Source organism: Cucumis melo, chromosome 3 (genome assembly GCF_025177605.1).
Source record: "Cucumis melo cultivar AY chromosome 3, USDA_Cmelo_AY_1.0, whole genome shotgun sequence".
NCBI classification, from domain to species: Eukaryota; Viridiplantae; Streptophyta; class Magnoliopsida; order Cucurbitales; family Cucurbitaceae; genus Cucumis; species Cucumis melo.
Genome location: NC_066859.1, coordinates 3,400,978 through 3,421,525, shown reverse-complemented (window position 1 = coordinate 3,421,525; position 20,548 = coordinate 3,400,978). Strand labels below are relative to the sequence as shown.

The 20,548-nt window shown below is 34.6% G+C and overlaps 3 protein-coding genes across 5 annotated transcripts; all 3 read right to left on the bottom strand.

Moving 5' to 3' along the window:
* Positions 1-67: 67 nt before the first annotated feature.
* LOC103485568 (probable LRR receptor-like serine/threonine-protein kinase At3g47570) lies at positions 68-3,958 on the bottom strand. The gene is made up of 2 exons (XM_008443237.3): positions 966-3,958; positions 68-691 (listed from the first exon to the last, which is right to left on the bottom strand). Exons 1-2 carry the CDS (start codon positions 3,661-3,663, stop codon positions 264-266), a joined length of 3,126 nt encoding a protein of 1,041 aa, XP_008441459.2. The 5' UTR covers positions 3,664-3,958; the 3' UTR covers positions 68-263.
* A 3,300-nt stretch (positions 3,959-7,258) lies between these two features.
* On the bottom strand, positions 7,259-10,821 carry LOC103485567 (probable LRR receptor-like serine/threonine-protein kinase At3g47570). The gene is made up of 2 exons (XM_008443236.3): positions 8,181-10,821; positions 7,259-7,845 (listed from the first exon to the last, which is right to left on the bottom strand). Exons 1-2 carry the CDS (start codon positions 10,819-10,821, stop codon positions 7,451-7,453), a joined length of 3,036 nt encoding a protein of 1,011 aa, XP_008441458.2. The 3' UTR covers positions 7,259-7,450.
* A 3,058-nt stretch (positions 10,822-13,879) lies between these two features.
* Positions 13,880-19,452, bottom strand: LOC103485566 (endochitinase A). Of its 3 annotated transcripts, none has more exons than XM_008443233.3 (6): positions 19,127-19,302; positions 18,530-19,014; positions 18,251-18,368; positions 16,353-16,464; positions 14,713-15,762; positions 13,880-14,405 (listed from the first exon to the last, which is right to left on the bottom strand). In XM_008443233.3, exons 2-6 carry the CDS (start codon positions 18,723-18,725, stop codon positions 14,148-14,150), a joined length of 1,734 nt encoding a protein of 577 aa, XP_008441455.1. In that variant the 5' UTR covers positions 18,726-19,014; positions 19,127-19,302; the 3' UTR covers positions 13,880-14,147. The 3 variants fall into 3 exon arrangements, with proteins under 3 accessions (XP_008441455.1, XP_008441456.1, XP_008441454.1); XM_008443234.3 differs by having other exon boundaries at positions 18,530-18,895; XM_008443232.3 differs by having other exon boundaries at positions 18,530-19,452.
* Positions 19,453-20,548: the final 1,096 nt, after the last annotated feature.

Genomic DNA, 20,548 nt, shown 5'->3' with positions numbered 1-20,548 from the left:
TACCAACTTGGCTGTGTTATGTTCTCTGTTTCTACTGTTCTTTGTGTTGTTTTCTTTGTTAATAACCTTAGTGCTAATGTATCACTCTAAATTAACATAGTGTTTTTTTCCAAAAGGAATACAAATATATGGTATTTCATATCTATCTCATCTATACCTGATTTACCTAAGAAAATCGAATATTGTCTGAGATAGCGACATGAATCCACTAAAAATCATTAACAAATTACGACCTCAGGACATGGTTTTACAGAAGGTAATGATTAGGGAGGATTGACAGCTTGCTCATTTTCGACAAGGTATTGTGCTCGTAAGCCCTGTGAAAAATTATCTCTTGCAAGGCATAGTTGGGAAACAACATCACTGATATCCATTCTCTGATTAGGCATTTGTGCAGAACATGCAACTCCTATGCTGAAAATGGAAAACAAGCATTCTTTAATTCTGAGCGATTGATTAGCCTCAAAAATAAGATTTTTGTTTCCCGTTCCCTTCAGTTCTTGAATGCCCATTGTTGGATCTGCTATTTCTTGTACCCTTTCAGGTAAGGCAGTAAGAACATAGTTGTTCAAGGTTAATCCATCTTTGAACGTATTATCAGTTGGACTCTTTCCAGTGAACATCTCCAACAATAGGATGCCGTAACTGTACACATCACCGTATGTTGAAACCTTGCTTCCCATGGCATACTCTACATTTGTTCAGGGACAGTCGAAGAAAGAGTTAGTATTAAAAACTAGTCTTTCAGAAAAGTCATACAGAACTTAATTTCTGAAAGAAAATAATTTTGAATCTTGTTTGGACCCAAGGAATTGAACTTTAGAAATAGTTTTGAGTATGGACTTCAAATTTATGGCTTTAGTAGAGACGATGAAGTAGTGCAAGGAACCATGAAAGCAAGCAGAGCTAAAACATGCATAGAGATAATATATGATCAGCTGGAGAAAAAAAAAGATCCAAGTTACCTGGAGGAGCATATCCAACCGTGCCTCGTATGCCAATGGATCCGCTTTCGGTTGATCTGTTCTGAAAGGAAGTTTCAGCCATAAATTTTGCCAATCCAAAATCTCCAACATGAGCAGTCATGTCAGCATCCAAAAGAACATTGCTTGGCTTTAAGTCACAGTGAGCTATCGGCATGGGGCTACCATTATGCAGATAATCCAGAGCACTAGCCACATCGATGGCAATATCTAGCCTTTGCATAATATTTAAATACCTTTCCTCCCCTTCCTGGTTCAAATTATCAACTGGATGCAGCCACTTCTCTAGGCTGCCATTAACCATGAAATCAAAAACCAATGCCATAAAATCGTTTCCTTGAAAATCGACTCCTGAGCAAGCAGAAAGAATTCGGACAAGATTCCGATGTCTAATGTTCTTAAGGGCTTCACATTCTGCCAGAAAACTCTTAGAAGCTCCCCTATGTTGAAGGTTGAACACTTTAACCGCAACAGCACTTTCATCTTGACTAAGGATTCCTTTATAGACGGACCCATAACCGCCAACTCCAATTAGATTGTCTGGAGAAAACTCATTGGTGGCTTTAAGGAGGTCATTATAAGACACAGCAAAATAAGAAGCCTTCAGTGATGGACTCAAATCAGACTTATTTCTTTTCTTCCTTGACCAGAAAAAGAGCAGACAACAAATGATCAGAAGGGCTCCGACCAATCCACTAACAACTGAGATAATTATTTTCAATTTGGTAGTTAACTTCTGCTTTCTGGGATAATCCAAACTGCATCTGGGTAGATTTAATTCATTTATACCATTGCAAAGTTGCTTATTTCCGAGAATTGAAAACGCAGTTGTATTTTTGAACACTCCTTGAGTAGGAACTTCACCTTCCAAATTGTTGAAAGATAAATTTAAATAGCTCAGAACTTCAAACTCCTGCAAATAAGTTGGAATTTTCCCTGACAAATTGTTGCGCGAAAGGTCGAGTTCTTCGATACCTCTCAAAGAACTCAAAGACTCAGGTATAGGACCCTCAAGGAAATTTCCATCCAAGTAAAGATCTTCTAAGCTCGTACAAGCACCGAGAGTAGAGGGAATAACCCCAGTTAACATGTTATCAGAAATATGCAAATAACCAAGGTTTACCAACTTTCCCACTTCCAATGGAATGGAGCCAGTCAAATAATTCTCAGACAGATCTAGAGCAATTGATAAAGATGATATACTCAACAATTCTTTTGGTATTGCGCCAGATAATTGGTTCTGAGAAAGTGCCAGCATTAGCAGAGTTTGGCTTTGTCCTAGATTTGGTGGTATTGCTCCAGTTAAATTGTTTAACCTAAGATTGCATCTCCCAAGTGCAGACAAGTTTCCAAGAGATTCTGGGATTGTCCCCGAGAGTTTATTCATATTCAAAAACAAATCATTCAGTTTATGTAGTTTGCCTAATGAGCTTGGTATAGAACCAGTCAATTGGTTTGTCTCCAGTCCTAATGCCTCTAACTGAAAGAGATTTCCAATCTCTGTTGGAATTGTTCCATGAATCTGATTCCGACCAAATCCCATAATCCTGAGCTTTGTAGAGAAGTTGCTTATATACTCAGGTAGTGGCCCACCAAAATTGTTGTCACTGATGATTATAGAACTCAAATTGGTACAGTTAACAAGAGGAAACAGAAAATTCAAGTCATCAACATTCCCATATCCAAGATTGTTTCTATCTATTCCAAAAGCCTCTAAATGCCTTGTGCTCGCGAAGCTAGGCACCTTCCCAGAAAACATGTTCTTTGAGATCACGAACTCCTCTAGCTTTGAAGCATTGGACAGTGTAAAAGGAATTGGTCCACTGAATTGATTGGTGTGGATTTTTAAAACCTGAAGATTTGGGAATATGAAGCCTAAATCTGTGGGAAGCCCACCCTCAAGTTGATTCACAGGTAACGATAAGATTCTCATAGAGGAAATATTGTAGATTGAGGAAGGAATAGTACCTGACAACTTGTTTGCCCCAATAACAAGAGCTGTCAAATTCCTCAGCTGCCCAAAACTACTTGGAATATTGCCATGGAAGTTATTCAAGGTACCCCAGAACTCCTTGAGAGACGACAGATTTCCAAATGTTTCAGGTATTTCTCCAAACAGTTCGTTGGAAGAACACTGAAATACTTCGAGCTTGGTTAACAACCCAAGTTCCATTGGCAGCAAGCCAGTTAGATTGTTGTTTAACAATCCAATGTAATGAAGCTCTGAGCAATTTGATATGGTAATGGGAATTTCCCCAACAAAGTTATTGTTTCTGAAGTCCAATTCTTGCAGCTTGCTCAAGCTGCCTATCTCTTGTGGAATTTCCCCACCAAAGCTATTGTTAGGGAGGTTTAATGTCGTAAGGAAACTCAAGTTCCCTATAGAAGGTGATAATTTACCATTGAATTGATAAGAGGGAAGATTTAACTCAGTAACTCTCTGTTGTGGATTGCATTTAACACCTACCCAGTTGCATAAATGAACAGATTCGTTCCAAGAGATGAACAAACCAAATGGATCTACAGTTATCTCAGATTTGAAAGAAAGCAATGCAAGCCTGTCTGTTTCATTTCCTCCAAGAGCTGCTGAAGGTAAAGGAAGGCTGAATAGAAGAAAACATATTACAAACAGCTCAAATTTGCAGCATTCCATACAATGGTGATTCCTTCCACACTCCATAATAAGGAAGGATTAAGATTTTGTGAATGAAATTCAAGAAAGTGATGGAAATTCAAAAAATTAGGGATATTATCATTCTTTGTGTTGAGCTGAGAAGTGTGATTGTGTTTCTCCCATTTATCAAGAACAGAAAACAAGAACCAGTGGGCTTGAGATCATGTTGAGTTGAAGCCGAAAAATTGGAATTTATGATGATGTAGGCCAAAGGATTAGGCTGAAGACTCAACAAAAAAAAAAAAAAAAAAAAAAAAAAAAGAAAAAAGAAAAAAGAAAAAAACTATTGGAGTGTTGATCAGAATAAAGATATTAGTTGACGTGGTTAAATTGAAGGATTGCAATAAATAATAACAACAAACAAGAGCCGCTGCCATAAACCACATTGCTTGAGTTGTGAGGGAAGTGGAATAATAGCTATCTGAAGTGCCCCTCACGATGGTATGACAGTTAAACATCCAAACAAATGGATATTTTGTCTCATTACAATATAAGTCTGTCAATCCCAATTATTAATGCCAAATACCATAAGTGAATACAAACTATTCACGATTTGATTTCTCACCCTCTTTGTTTGAATCAAGAAAGAATCTATTATATCTATCAAAGCTTCCATTTCAATGGTTAATTTCCGCTACTCATTTCTTTTCAAATACAAAAATATCTAGTGTTAGGTAATATAAAAGTATTATTCTTTTAAAATAAAATAACATATCATCTTAATAATATTAAAAATTTTTGTACAACTTTTATACATTCACGCAAGGTTATAATCCCCAAAATTTTTGGACAGCACAACACACTATATCATTCTGTATAATTGCTATATAACAGGTCAGCTTCAATTAACAATTAAAGAAAAGCAATCTTCATATATATATATATATATATATATTGACTTCAAGTATGAAATTGGATGGTTTTTGTATTTGAAGAGACAATATCAAGAGACAAAGAAACTTGATCTTTCAAAAGTCAGATATTATTTGTCTGGAGAAAAAGTCATTGCATGAATCATTATTACAATTCCATGCAACTCCTTTTTTTTTTTTTTTTTTTTTTTTTAAATAATAAAATAAAAAAATAAAAAATAAAAAAGAATTTTGTATTATTATTATTATTATTTTATTAAATATTTATTTTTCTCCAGCTAAGATTGCTACTCAATCATATCTCAGATTTCTTTCAACATCCTATAGATTTATTTGAAATAAAAATCTAACCTTCACGTTCTATAATTTAAACTTCAATTAGTTTCATTTTGTTCTCAATTCATTTACAAAACTTTATTCTAATCTATATACAATTTAGTAAATCTTGTTTAGATCATCTGTGTGTGGCTCATAGATAGGATTTATCTATTTGTTTGGGGTTTGTAAATGCATTTTGGCTAAGAACACGTCTCGATCTATTGTCAAATTGAACACACCACAATATTTAATAGCAAACTATTGGATGACAATTAAACTTTGATTACATCGAAAATTTAGTTTCTATAATTTATGTAATTCTAAAAGTTAAAATTTGATTCCTATAATTTGATAAAACCTTGTAAATATAGTTCATAGATAGTTCTTAAAAGTAGAATAAAGTCACATAGGAACTATTTATAAAATTGTTACAACACCATAAGAATTAAATTTTAGTTATAAATCATATGGACTAACTTTTAACTTTCTCTAAATTATAGAGACCAAATTTGCATTTTAACCAAAAAAATTTGAAATCTAAAGACCAAGTTTTGAAGTTTATGCGATGAGAACTTTTCCATGCACATTGTAGGAGAGAGGCTAAAGGTATTCAATTTATTAGGAATTGTTTGGAAGACTTGAATGTAACCAAGATTAGGGACATTGGAATAAGGTGAGGAATCAAGAGTGTAATGAAAATTAGATTGCAAAGTGTGAAAATGATGGAAAAGAGGATTTGGTCGAAACTATGGAAATAGAAAAGTTTTCTTTCACAAATTGAGTTCAAAACGTTCAATCCAAACATGAGCTCTGAATAACATCGCATTATAAACTCAGTCTATTACAACTCCAAACACCCTGCGATGGCATGACATAAAGTTTAGCATTTTACGTTATAAAGTTGAATATATTTATGCACAAATATTAAACAACCATAAAGACTCTTAGTGCCTAAATTGACCCGTCATTGAGTTTGATAAGACAAAGATCCCTAAGCAGCAAGCAATTGACTTTTAGTTACAAGTGTTAGTTTGTCCTCTATTGTTCAATAGGTAGAACATGAATGTTGGGCCACACACTTATGAATTTTGGTGTAATGGATGTAAATAAAGCGAATTTGTGTGCCATAATATGAATGTTCTCATGCTATTCTTGATCATCTTTGATTTGCTATATATGGAAATGATGTAACCCTTGTCAAAAAAACTCATGTAAGTTTGTACAAATAGTCTTCAACAACCTTGAAAGAAACTCAAAACATTACGGGACATGTTCATCTCACTTCAAAATTTTAGGCTAGGTGATTATTTATGTTTCTTGTCCTAGTATTAAGGTCGGTTCGAAATGATATTAAGTATTGAAAAAGTCATTTTAGATAGACTCTTTAAATCTACATAGGATGGTACAACATACAAGCTCGTAATTGTAATCACGGTCAGAAAAAAACATGAAAAATGTGATTAGGGGTATTGTTGATGTAATTGTTTCTACCATCACCATATCAGAGAGAGAAGAGAGAACTGTGTTAAGAATGTGGAGCCCAAAATCAATTTGCTTAAGTCTCGAGCATTCCCAACGTACATGTGCCAACGTTGCATGTTAACTCATTTTTTTTTTTTTCTCAAGGCCCATTTCCTGTAATGAACCTATGTAAGAAAGCTTTTCTATTGGCTAAAATTGTAGGTGGTTATTGTTAAAGAAAGACATGGGGGTGGAGTCTATTCTATAAAATTAGAAGGAGGTTTTTGAAGGGAAAAATATAGGTGTGGGCCGTGATTCATTTTGCCGTTGAAGAAGAATTAAAACTGAGAGCACTGATGTTTTTATTCTTCAGTATTTTAGAGTGACAGTAAGCAAACTACAATGTGTATTTTTCTATTTTGGGTTATGAGTTAAGGGTTTCTTTTGTTTTATTTCAAGCTACCGAGTTGTGGCAGTTGAATTCAAATAGTTTTTGTTGGATTATTTGGGGAGAGTGGTTTGTAAGCGTGAGTTTGAGGGTTTTTTAAATCTCCATCGTAGTTGAACTTGAAGTTGCAGAAGACTGAACATAGTCTCGAGTTTGGGACGAACCAGTATAATGTTCGGTGTTGTTCTTTCTTTTTCTACCTTTATTATTTATAATTTTATGATCGATTGCTTATTTGATTCTAACCAATGAAGTGAGAGTTTAAGATATAATTTAGCTTGTTCTAAATTTATTTATATCTTGCGTAAATTTACGGTAAGAATAATGTCAGTTTTAAGAAGATCGGTCAAAATAGTAAAATATCCGAAAGTGTAAATTAAACAAGTTCAGTATACTCTATTTGCAACTCTTTCTCAGCTGGAAAGAAAATAAACTTTGTTGGTGTATTGATATGACAAAACTTCATAATAGAACAGGAAAAGAACTACCAAGTTTTTGTATAATGATTTTCAGTCTATAGTATCACATATCTATCATCTATGCATTGATTTATCTAAAAACAATCCTAGATTCGAACAAGATGACGTAAATCGAGTAAACGAACACTAACAAAGTACAATCTCACGACACTGTTTTGCACAAGCTAGTGATCAGTGAGGCTTCTCAGCCTGCTAATTTTTTTGTCCAATATATATTATGTTCCCACATTCAAGCCCCTAGAAAAGTTTCCTCTTGCAAGGCGAAGTTTGGCAGCAGCATCACTGATATTCATTCTCTGAGTAGGTACTTCAGCAGAACAGGAAACTCCTACGCGGAAAATGGAAAACAAGCACTCTCTAATTCTAAGAGACCGATTAGCCTCCATCATAGCATCGTTGTTACTTGTTTCCTCTAGTTCTTGAAGCCTCATTGTTGGATCTGCTATTTGTTCTACCTGGTCCGGTAAAGCGGTAAGAACGTAGTTGTTCAAGGTTAAGCCGTCGTTGAACATATCATCAGTTGGCCTCTTTCCAGTGAACATCTCCAATAATAGAATGCCATAGCTATACACATCTCCATATGTAGAAACCTCGTTTCCCATTCCATACTCTACATTTGTCATGAACAGTTGAAGAAAGAGTTAGAATTTTAAACAATTTCATATAAAATGTACACATATTTGCTGAAAATTATAGATTTTAAACTGGTCAAGTCCTCAAAAGGAGTTTTGAGCATTATCTACTAATTTAGCCAGGTTGTTGAGCAGTTCATGGAACCATGAAAGCAAGCAGAAAATATTTAAATAGGTTAGATTGGTTTGAGAAGTAAGCAGAAGTACTCTTCAAAGTATTCACATGAACAAGAAGAGAGAAGCACATGGATTTGGATTTTCATTTTATACCGAGTCAAAAGTGCATTATCATGTGGGAAAAAACCAAAGTCACCTGGAGGTGCATATCCAATGGTGCCTCTGATACCAATGGACTCGGTTTCGGTTGATCTGTTTTGGAGAGAAGTTTCAGCCATAATTTTTGCTAGTCCAAAATCTCCAAGGTGAGCAGTCATGTTAGCATCCAAAAGAACATTGCTAGGCTTCAAGTCACAGTGAACTATCGGTATGTGGCTACCATTATGCAGATAATCCAGAGCACTAACCACATCAATGGCAATATTTAGCCTTTGCTTGATATTTAAACGTCTTTGGCCCTCTTCCTGATTTAAACTACCATCTAGATGTAGCCAATTCTCTAGGTTCCCATTCACCATGAAATCATAAACCAATGCGAGAAAATCATTTCCTTGAAAATTGAAACCCGAACACGCTGAAAGAATTTTGACTAGGTTTCGATGTCTAAGGTTTCTAAGAGCTTCACATTCTGCCAGAAAGCTTTTTGATGCCCTTCTATGATGAATGTTGAACACTTTAATTGCAACAACACTTTCATCCTGACTGAGAGTTCCTTTATAGACAGATCCATATCCACCAACTCCAATTAGATTGTTGGGAGAAAACTCATTGGTGGCTTTAAGAAGATCATTATAAGATACAACAAGACATGAAACACTTGGTAACGGATTAGGATCCAGCTTATTCTTTCTCTTCATTGACCAGAGAAAGAGCACAACAAAGGAGACCAGAACACTTCCCACCAATCCACCAACAACAGAGATGATTATTTTTACTGTCATAGTTGGTTTCTGCTTTGTGGGGCTTTGAAAACTGCATCTCGATAGATTCAATTCATGCATACCACCACAAAGTTTCTTGTTTCCTATAATAGAGAAGGCAGTTGCATTTTTGAACACTCCTTGTGTGGGAACTTCACCTTCCAGATTGTTGAAAGATAAATTCAAGAAGTTCAGGAAGTTGAAATCTTGAAAATAAGATGGGATTTGGCCTGAAAGATTGTTGCGAGAGAGGTCGAGTTTTTCAATACCTTTCAAAGAACTCAAAGACTGAGGTATGGGACCCTGAAGAAAATTTCCACCCAAGTTTAGATCTACTAAGCTTGTGCAACCACTGAGAGTAGAGGGAATGGCCCCCGTTAACATGTTGTCAGACATATGCAAATAGCCAAGGTTGATCAACTTGCCTACTTCCAAGGGAATGGAGCCAGTCAAAAAATTCTCAGACAGATCAAGACCAATTGATAAAGATGAAATACTCATCAACTCTTTTGGTATTGTACCAGTTAGATGGTTTTGAGAAAGTGCTAGCATCAGCAAATTTTGGTTCTCTCCAACATTTGATGGAATGGCTCCTGTCAAGTTGTTTAACCTCAGATTACATCTCCCTAATGCAGATAAATTTCCAAAAGACTGGGGAATTTCCCCTGAGAGTTTGTTCATATTCAAGAACAAATCACCCAGCTTTTTTAGTTTCCCCAATGAACTTGGTATAAGACCAGTCAGTTGGTTTCTCTCCAGACCTAATCCCTCCAATCCAATGAGATTCCCAATATCAGTTGGAATGGTTCCACGAATATAGTTTCTTCCAAATCCAATAATCCTCAGCTTTGAGGAGAAGTTGCTTATATATTCTGGAAGCATCCCACCAAAATTGTTGTCACTAATGACCACAGAACTCAAGTTGCTGCAATTGACAAGAGAAGATAGAAAATTCAAGTCATCAACATCCCTAAATCCAAGATTGTTTACAGAAACTCCAAGTTCCTCAAGATCCCTCATGTTTGCCAGGCTAGGCACTTTCCCAGTAAACCTATTTTTTGAGATGGAAAACACCACAAGTTTTGTTGCGTTGGATAGTGTAAAAGGAATTGATCCACTGAATTCATTGGTATGAATTCTAAGGATCTGAAGATCTGGAAAGAGAAGACCTAAATCTGCTGGAAGGCTACCCTCAAGCTGATTGAAAGGAAGTGAAAAGGTTCTTATGGATGAAAGGTTGTAGATTGAGGAAGGAATAGAACCAATCAAATTGTTTGCTCCAATAGAAAGAACTGTTAAGTTTTTCAACCGCCCAAAGCTAGTAGGAATACTGCCATGGAAATTGTTCAAGGTGGCCCAGAAACCCCAGAGTGATGAAAGATTTCCAAGTGATTCGGGTATTTCTCCAAACAGTTTGTTGGAAGACAACTCAAGTTCTTCAAGTTTGGTCAACAATCCAATTTCCTTTGGAAGTAAGCCAGTGAGATTGTTCCTAAGGAATCCAATGTAATGAAGCTCAGAGCAGTTTGATATGGTGATGGGAATCTCCCCTACAAAGTAGTTGTAGCCCAAGGCCAATATTTGCAGCTTGCTCAAGCTACCAATCTCTTGTGGAATTTCCCCACCAAAGCTATTGTTTTGGAGGTTTAACGTTGTAAGGAAACTCAAGTTCCCTATAGATGGTGATAATTCACCAACGAATTGATAAGAGGGAAGATTTAACTCAGCAACTCTCTGTTGTGGACTGCATTTAACACCAACCCATTTGCAGAAATGAACAGATTCATTCCAAGAGATAAACAAACCAAATGGATCAACAGTTATTTCAGATTTGAAAGAAAGCAATGCAAGCCTGTCTGTTTCATTTCCTTCAAGCGCTGCTGAGGGTAAGGGAAGGATGAATAGAAGAAAACACATTACAAGGAGCTCAAATTTGCAGCATTTCATACAATGGGGACTGCTTCCACACTTCATAGTAAGGATTAAGCTTCTATGAATGAGGTGCAAGAGAATGATGGCAGTTTACTATAGAGATAGCAACAATTTTGGTGCTTTGAAAGTTTAGAAAGGAACTTAAGGAGTTCATAAGAGAATTGCAGAAGATCTAGTAAAAATATGAGGGGTTTTGGTATTCTTTGTGTGGGGTTTGTTAGGATTTTTCTTGCTTTGAATGTCTGGTCCTGCTCCCCATTTATTAACAAGAGAGAACAACTTGAGATTAGTGTTGAATTGAAGCCAAAAGTTTAGAATTTTTGATGATGTAGGCAAATAGATCACAGTGAAAACTTAATGATATGCTGAGAACGAAAAGGTTTGGTACAAAAGACAAGTTGATTTGATTGAAATACTTTATAGCAGCAAACAAAACCAAGAGATATTGAATACTTAATAATATGTTGAATTCAGCCCTATGATTTGTCAAGGGAACACTTTTGGATCTGAAGACTTCCAAAAGATTGAACAAAATAGTAATTAAAAAAAAAGAACAAAACAAAAATGTGAAGTTTAATACTCTGGCTGTGAATGTATTTGTTCACATTACTTTTATAATCACAGCGAAATTTCCACTTATTTTCAAATTGGTATGATATTATCTACTTTAAACGAAAATCCTCGTAACTTTGGTTTTGGAACCATTTGGCATCAACCCCTAACTCTTAGCAACCCTCCAATTTTGACCCTCCTTTCCAACAAATTCCTCCACTCCCAACCATGACGAGAGTTTGCTCCAAGTTAGTTCCCATAGCATGAATGAAGTTCACTAGATTTCTTCGTTTAGGATTTAAGTATTTCACTTTAACCAACTAGCTTTAGACCATACTATGATAGCAATTGACAAGGACAACGATATGATATTGTCTACTTTGGGTACAAGTTCTCGTGGTTGTACTCACTTATATACCTATAATTATATACCACTCAAAAGGTCTCATACTATAGATAATTGTCTTCACTTATATACCTATGATTATTACTTTTCTTAATATATGAGACTTTGTTTCTAATGCAATATGACTTTTCCTTATTAACTCTTAGGTTTAGATTCAAAATCAGTATATCAAAGTGAGTTTGGTTTAGTGGTATTAAGATGACTTTCGCTGTCATACTAAAGAAAACCAAAATGTTATATATCTTTAAAGAATAGTATAATTACCAAGATCGAGAGTAAATGAAAATTTTGATATTTAGAGATATGTAGACTAAAATTGAATGGAATCTAAAATACAAGGACATTTATTTCATGAAAATAATATATCATTGGGTGTCTTTTCTAACCATGGTTAACTCAAGAAATTATTTGGCTTATTATTGTTATTATTATTTTGTTTTATATATGCATTGACTTAGGGTTGCTTCTTAGAATATTAGATGTTTCTTTTTTAATGAAAAAAATGATATAAGACTAGAAGTTGATATTCCAAATTTTTTGGGCCAGATGAAACCTCTTTACATCTCTATAGTATTTTTAATGTTCTATGATCATAACATGTCTTAACTACCATACTTTTATAATTTTCCTTTTTTGAAAAATCAAACATTTCCACAAAGAATTATTTAGGGGAAAAAAAAATCAAAGATTTATCAACGTAATGCAATCTAAAGTGTGTTAATTTAGTGATTTTATATTGGTCAAATATTGTTTGATTCATTGCCTTCTCATTCTCATTCTATGCATATAGATTAATGCCTGTGGTGTGGAAAGAAGATAAACAATCATTTATTTAGGTCTTACTTTCATAATCAAAACTATTTTGTTTCATCATTTTGATTTTGAAAAATTAAGTTTATAGAAAATATTTTCACCTCCAAATTTCTTTTTTTATTGTCTACTTTTTATCAAACCAACCCAAAATTTGAAAACTAGAAAAGTAACTTATTATTGTTTTTAAATTTGGCTAAAATTCAACCATTTCGTCACAAAACAAAAAAAAAAAAACTTATTTTTTTTATTTATCAATTTAAGTGAAAAACTTTTGATATTAACCAATTTCTAACAACAAAATCAAATTTTTAAAAACTATTTTTTTCTTCAAATTTTAATTTGGTTTTAAACGGATGAATACAAAACAGATAACCAAAAACAAAGAAATTTAAAAGTGGAAGAAAGGTTTATAAACTTAAATCCTTTTTTTAAAAAAAAAAATCAAATAAAAAGAGTCTCTCCAAATGTTTACTAAAACAATTTAAAAAGAGAAAATGGCTAGACCTATGATGGAAAATATTAAAAATTGCTCCATCAACAATGCGCCTAATATATTTGATATAAGATCGTTTAAATTTGGACTATTGTTTGATACACGATCGTTAAAAAAAAATAATTATGTACACGATCGTTTAATTTAGTTAGATTTGTATACAAGATTTGATTGTTTAAATTTGAGTAGCCATTTTTTTCAATATTATTTTGTAGACGATCGATTTGAAGAGACACTCTTTTATATAGGATCTTGAACAATCAAATATCAGTTTGAAAAAAAATAAAAAATAGATTTTTTCTATTCGATGATATTGAACCAAATATCAATTTAAAAAATATTGAACCAAAAAACAATTTGAAAAAAGAAAAAGAGGGAGAGAGAAAGACGATGAAAAAAAATCGACGAGAAAGAACGATAAAAGTGAGACAAACTTTAAATATTTAAAAAAATGACTGACTTCACAAACTTTTTATTTTGTTATACGAACTGTAAATATTTTAACGATTTACTATATTTATGAATTTTTTTAAAAAAACTGTTAATCAAATAGATTTTGAAAAAAATTTATGTAAGATCCAATGACTAAAAATATTTACAAAATGACGATATATTAAAATAAAAAGTATTAATAGAATAAAATTTTACAAAATCATGTAAATATTTTGGTTCATTTGAAAATGCAGTACAGGGAACGGAGGGTTTTTAATTTATATATAATGAGTTGGAAAATGAATACATTGTGAATAGTTAAAGATATGAGAAGTGGAACTTAAACGTAAGCAACTAGAAAATCAGCGTGTAGAAAATGCGTAAAAGTTCAGCATATAACTTTGTTTCTTCCTCTACCCATACAAAGCTCTGAAATTACATAAATACAACACTCAATCAACTTTACATTAGTCCTAAACACATCATTTTGGTTATCACTTCCACAACTATCATATCTTTCCACCATCTTCATCATCATCATCAAAGTTGATGACCAAAACCAACCATTTGATATGATTTATCACAAATGAACCATCATCACCTTCACCTTCACCTTCACCTAGTGCACATGCTGCGAGGTGATCGACCTCCTCGCTCGCTGCCAATTTCGTCGTCAATTTCATGTGTATCTAAACAGAGACCATTGTTGTTCACACTCATTTCAGAACTAGCGTTGCTACTCGTGGCAAGAGGAGAGTCTGAAACACTGACAGTTCGGCTTCGAGACGGCCCGGATCTTACACTATACATTGAAGAAGCTGGAATATTTGTCATTAATGGTCGTAAATTACCTGGAATGCTTCTCCTTATATCCTGATCAAGAAAAGTGAGCCTAGTGTTAAACAATAATATACAGTAATATTGTCTTTTCACTTTTTACTGACAATTGTTAAATCACTGGCTGACTAAAGAACCTAAGCTAGTAGGTGAAAGCTACAAGTAGAAATCAAATATTAATTGAAAAGGAAATAAAGTTTGAACACATAAACATTTTAGATAGTTTGCTCCTATACCATCTTAAATCACTACTCAATAAAAAAAGCATAAGCTAATAGGCGAATGCAAATTTAATATAATATCGTTGTTAAAAAAATGTTTGAAAACAAGATAGGTAACATACCATGTGTCTTATGGCCATATCCAGAGACTTCTTAGATAATGTTCTTCCGAAGCCCGAGCTATCTGGCGACGAAGACTTTCCAGACAGATTCCCATGAGGTGAAGAATGTTTGTCATCTTGCTTGGGAGGGACTAATTTGCGCATGTTTATTACCCTTTCAACCATTTTCGTCCCTATTAATACTGGGCTTATGTTGTCATTAGCTTTAGAGTGCATACGGTTTATTGCAGGGACAGAACCCCCACTGAGATGCATATTGCCGTTAGGTGCACGTCCTCGAGACGGAGAGCATGATTGTCGTCTTGGCCTACCGTTTGGAACAGGTTCTACGGAAGAAGATCGTGCACTAGGTGCTCCAGGCCGGCCTCTTGTAACTGAAAGTGGCCTTTCAGGAAGTGATGTCCTTAAATTTGGTGGAGCATCGAGAGTGAAACCGGGCATCTCTGAAGGATTCCATGGTCTGGATTTTACTGTTGGGGAAGCTCCTCTCGATGGTGCTTGATTCCTCGACACAGTTGGAGATGGCTTTGAAATTGATGATGAAGACTTGACTAAGGAAACAGGTGCACTTGATGCACTAGATGGCGTAGATGGTCGGCGTGTAGGAGTCGAGGCCCTTGATGTGGGCTTAGGTGGAGGTATGGTAGGTCTAGAGGTCGGTGTTGACGATCTTGCTGTTGATCTTGTTGGAGTAGAAGATCTTGTAGGAACTGAGGACTTGCTAGAGGAAACAGTGGGCTTAGTCATGGTAACTGTAGGCTTGGCTGACGCAGTTGACAGCTTATTTGAAGCTGCTCCAATCTTAGCTGAGGAAACTACAGGTTTATTTGACGGTAAAGTCGCCCTAGAAGTAGGCGTTGAGGATCTGGAAGGTCTAGAAGTTGTGGTTAATGTAGGACGTCCAGTTGGGGTAGCAGGTCTTGATCCAGGGCCTCCAGATGATGAAGGTCGACGTATCCCTACACTTGAAGAGGTCAATCCTGGGGAAGAAGCTGGTTGTTTTGAGACCAAGTTGCTCCTCGTAGTAGGTTCTTGTTGGAGATTCGCAAGCTGAACCCAAAAGGGTGAAATAACTTGACAACTTAATCATAGAAAGAAAAATTAATAACACAACATAGATAGCCCATAGTCGCTATTCATATGCGTGAGGAATGTTCACAATATTATCAGTTACGTGCAAAAACAATCGAAAATCACTTGTGACATTCTGCGTCAAATGCCAAGCAATCAAAAATTTTAGCCCAGTACATTTTCCGATGGCCTATATTTAATGCTGAGTCTATCCAACTTTGCTCCAATTGTGAACGAACTATGGCACTGGCATAGACACAACTGGGAGCAAAAAAATTATATCTTCCTATTGGAAGAAACCAAAAAAAGGAAAAAGAAAAAGAAAAGAAAAGCACTTTGTTGCTTATTCTTGAGTCATTTAATTTCATGATGAGGGAAAGTGCCAACTCCAGCTTTGTCCTACTGGAATTCCCAATAAACAAACTTTTCAAAAGGAAAGCAGCAGGAACGTTGAAGATAACTATTTAACATCTACAGATCATACACAACTGCATCTATGTTTTTAAACCAAAGATGTCAAATTTCAATATGAACAACTAATTGAACTCAAGACTTGAGAAAGAACTTACTCTAGATTTCAGCACATTGGGACGACCCATTGGAGTAGCATGGCTCATTAAGACCCTTTCTGACTCAGTTTCCAAAGATGGAAAGAGAGGAGTTCCAGGAGGAGTTAGAAGCCTGAAAACAGATCGAGCTCTGGTTAATTTAACTGGTCCAACTGTCACAAAGTAAAGTCATAACCAATCATAAAACAACCAGTAACTATGCATGAAACACTTTTGAACCCATGCAAATAATTGTAGGCATTCCATTCCTGGAAAAGATACTTTCACTATTGACATGTGAATGAAAACAGTTGTTTCCATACAGAAGCAAAAGGTACTTCCTCATAATCTTGTTTGTAACTCCACACCAACCCCATTCCTTTTCCCACATACGAACATAAAGTTCCAAATAACAAGAAATCAAGCTTACTGGAAAGAGTCTCTTTGGATCCCAATGATTATAAGGTTTCAATTACCCAAAACCTCATAATCTATGGCAAGTGGTACCAACATAAATATTATCTTCTCATGTCCAATATTTGTATCACAAAATCAACATTTTGGCAAAATATTCATTGTTTTTTTACATCTATCATTGTCCGGGTCAGCTCTCACACGCCTCAATTATTCTCTCAATACAATCTACCTAAACCTACAACATTTGGTTGTTAAGGAAACTCGTAGGAAAGTAATTCCTATGTAAGTGCCCGTCATGGATTGAACCGATACCTCTTAGCCATTTATTAAGATTGCCTCCTTTTTTAACACTAGGCCAACAGATGGTTAAAATATTCGTTGTTTAATAAGACTTGTTTTTTAGCATGTGGTTGACTAGAATAACTCACTCTTTGATCAATCCTATTTGGGAACTCTCTAATCTTACAGCATTTGATTCAATGAAATACAGATATTGTTGAATTTGCTAGTTACATGGTAATCATAATCTGAACCTGTGGCTATGACCTCAAAAGCATATAAATCCAGAGATTGAGACTTCCACCCCAGTCAAGGTTACTTGTTCCGGGAGTGAAATTGATCATAAATTATAGGAAATTAATGTCTGCATCAAGGGTCCAGATCAGGCAGCAATGTATCACTGGAAATTGAGACCTCGTTAACATTCACGACTTGAGAGGGAAGAGCCTCTTTTTCCATCCATTCCTACCTATCGTAGTTATATTCTTGTCCTCCTCATCAATAAAGCTATAGCTCAGGGAATGAACCCATCCGTCACCATAATATAAACATTTCACAAATTTGTCCATTCATATTTTTTCAGATCACTAAAATAACTCACCAGAACCACACTCTTTTACACCATGGTTCAAAAACTCGGTCCATTCATTTCTCTCAGGCCACTAAATACATTATAGCATAAAAAAGGATTGTAAATTACAACATTGTGGTTTGCACAATTTACGACTAATACCCTTTACATTTTTAAAGTAGTTTTAAGTACTCTTAAATCGACACACAAACAATGAACCATATGCGTCATTTCAATCAAACATAATGGACCAATTGGCAATTTGACAAATTAAACCAGACAGACAAGTGGTTTGAAGTGTTCCACATTTGCATACTGCTACCATCCCACACAAGAAACAATGTCATATGGAAGGATAAGATCTAACTCATTTCTCGCTTTTTCAAGAAGAGAAACAAATCTTACAGAAGAATGAAATAAACAAAGCTAAAAGACTGGTTTTAACATTCAGACGCAATCTGAATAACTGTTCTGTCAATTAATTGGTTTAATTGACTTTGTTAAAAGAAAAACTACTTGGTCTCATTGATTGTTAATTCACCCTATTCAGTTATTCTCAACACTATTATTGATTGGTTCATTCAGGATTTCCATAGGAGATTTTATTCAAGAAACTAAAATGAAAGTGAGAGGTGAAAGGTGATAACTTTACCAATCATAATCATTTTTATCATTGTCAGAATTAAGAAAATCATCAGCACCAGTCTTGCGAGTAGGGGCTGGGGTCGCGGATGAGATGTTAAAAATTGGAGAAGTTCCTGGTTTTGTTGCTACAAAAAACAGAAAATGGAATTCTATAAATTAGAATAACCATAAATAGACGTGAAATAAAAACGAAACATTACTCCTTTTCTTTCATGATCAAAATTCATATAAAAGAATGCATCAAATTTAAGATATAGTCCATAAAGTAGAACCTAGTTGTCCATACCTAAAGGGGCATCAAACTCTTCAGCGTTGTTAGATAAAAGATCATTCCTCTCCTTCTCACGCTTTCTCATTTCCAAGAACAAGGCAAGCTCCTCCTCCTTATCTTTCATGACCGACGCCCTTAGTCCCCCAACTTGCTGCCGTTGCTTCACTGGGGCTTGCATTTGCGATTCCAAAGCCCTAAAACTACGATTCATCTCTAAAATCCCCTAAGTTTCCTTCTCCAAAAATTTCAAAAATCAAAATCTTCTGTACCACCAACAAATACTCCAAAGCCAAAAGAAATCCCCACAGTACATTCAGACGTCTTCACCTCCTAGAACAAAACTCATACCAAAACATGGAGCTCGAAAGTGCAACACAACACCTAAATGCAAAATCAATTAGATCTGCAACAAAGCTTCAAAACCACAAACACTTGAAAACACAAACTTAGTAGTTGAGTAATCCACGCCCAAATCCCCTTCTCTGGATGAAGACTCTAAACTGAGTAGTTCGAAACAGAAACAAAGAGGCGTGTAACTCAAACAAGCAGCAAAAGAGGAAGGAGGCGAGAAAATAGAGAGCAAAAATCAAGAGGAAATGGTTGTAGAATCACCCATTGTTGATCGATCGAGCTCAGAGAATCGAAAGAAGGATGCCGTATGGAGTGCGAAACGGGGAAAAATACCGGTGTGTTTAAGAACAACCATGGCTTTTCTTTTCTTTTCTTTTTGTGTGTGTGTGTGTGTGTGTGTGTGTTTGTGTGTGTTGCTGTGTTTCCTCTCACTTGAAGTCTACGTTTTCGTGTTGGGCCTTTTAGGTGGGTCAATATTATACTGGATAATCACGATTTTGCCCTTCTATTTTCTTGCACAAAAGGACCTTCCTTCTCTCTGTTTTGCCAATATGCCCCTTTGTATTTTCGGATTTTTTTTGTTTCTTCTCTCTCCCATTTGAAAACGATACAAAGATTCTTTTAAAACTTACCTTTTCAGCTCTAAAGCTTCCAACAAGACCTGCATTTGGTATCTAACTTCTTAATAAATGTACCTCTTCAATCTTTCTAATTTACCAACATAAATGAACCATATGAGTTTCTATATTTTTTTTTAAAAAAAAAAAAAAAAAAAAACTATGTTATATTTTAAAATAGAAAAATGTTTTAAATATATCATATAATTATTATTTTAAAAAAAAAAAAAATAGTTCTAAAACCTTTTCTATACATTGGTTTAATATTTTGGAAGATGAATATAGGTAGGGCATGTTGTGTGTTGGGATTGGGGGTGGTGGAGTAATGATTTGTTTTTGCTTATGAGTCCTTCTAACATCTCATCTTTTGAAAAGGAAGGGTTTTAAAATTAGACCCTACTCCATTTAACCGCCTTTTTAAGTCTCACCTTTTTCTTTTTTTCTTTTTTTCTTTTTTTATATATAATATGTAAATAAGATATTAATAATTTTAACATATAGCTAATTTCTTCACCTAATTTCTATTACATTTTTAAATCTTCTCTCCCTAGTTTACCCTCGTAACATAATATACATCTTTTTTAAAAAATCAAAAAAAATTTTTTGACAAACTACAATAAACTTTCTCTTTTTAAATATTTTTTTTAGATTGATTTTCTTATTTATTGTATTTTAAGAATTTGTTATCTTATTTAAATTATTATAATTAATGGTTATTATAATATGTAAGTTAAAATAGCTTTTATGTTATAAGAATTTGTGTTTTGGTTGCAAGCTATTTTAGTCAAGGCTATAGTATAACTTTTCTAATATGTGCATACGATAACAAAGAGAGAAAAGGATGATGGATAGAAAAAAAGAAGACATTGTGACAAATACTTATTTGAAATAATAATAATATTATTGTAGATAACAATGATTAAAAATACCGACTATTATAATTTGAGCCCCCAAACACAAAGCTTTGTTCACCCACTCAAAGTTGGGGGCCTAAATCTTTTTCGGTTTAGAGAAGTATTATTAGACATAACTTTTAAGTTTAAAAAGTACATGTATTACTTAGTAT

What these genes read in the sequence shown, in the direction of transcription:
- LOC103485568 (XM_008443237.3), bottom strand. Translation starts at nt 3,663, where the DNA reads ATGGAGTGTGGAAGGAATCACCATTGTATGGAATGCTGCAAATTTGAG. An exon ending in GGTTGGATATGCTCCTCCAG is followed by an intron (nt 692 to 965) that starts GTAACTTGGATC and finishes GAACAAATGTAG; the next exon opens with AGTATGCCATGGGAAGCAAG.
- LOC103485567 (XM_008443236.3), bottom strand. Translation starts at nt 10,821, where the DNA reads ATGTGTTTTCTTCTATTCATCCTTCCCTTACCCTCAGCAGCGCTTGAA. An exon ending in CATTGGATATGCACCTCCAG is followed by an intron (nt 7,846 to 8,180) that starts GTGACTTTGGTT and finishes TGACAAATGTAG; the next exon opens with AGTATGGAATGGGAAACGAG.
- LOC103485566 (XM_008443232.3), bottom strand. Translation starts at nt 18,725, where the DNA reads ATGAATCGTAGTTTTAGGGCTTTGGAATCGCAAATGCAAGCCCCAGTG. An exon ending in GATAAAAATGATTATGATTG is followed by an intron (nt 16,465 to 18,250) that starts GTAAAGTTATCA and finishes ATCTGTTTTCAG; the next exon opens with GCTTCTAACTCCTCCTGGAA. An exon ending in ATATGGCCATAAGACACATG is followed by an intron (nt 14,406 to 14,712) that starts GTATGTTACCTA and finishes TTTCTTGATCAG; the next exon opens with GATATAAGGAGAAGCATTCC.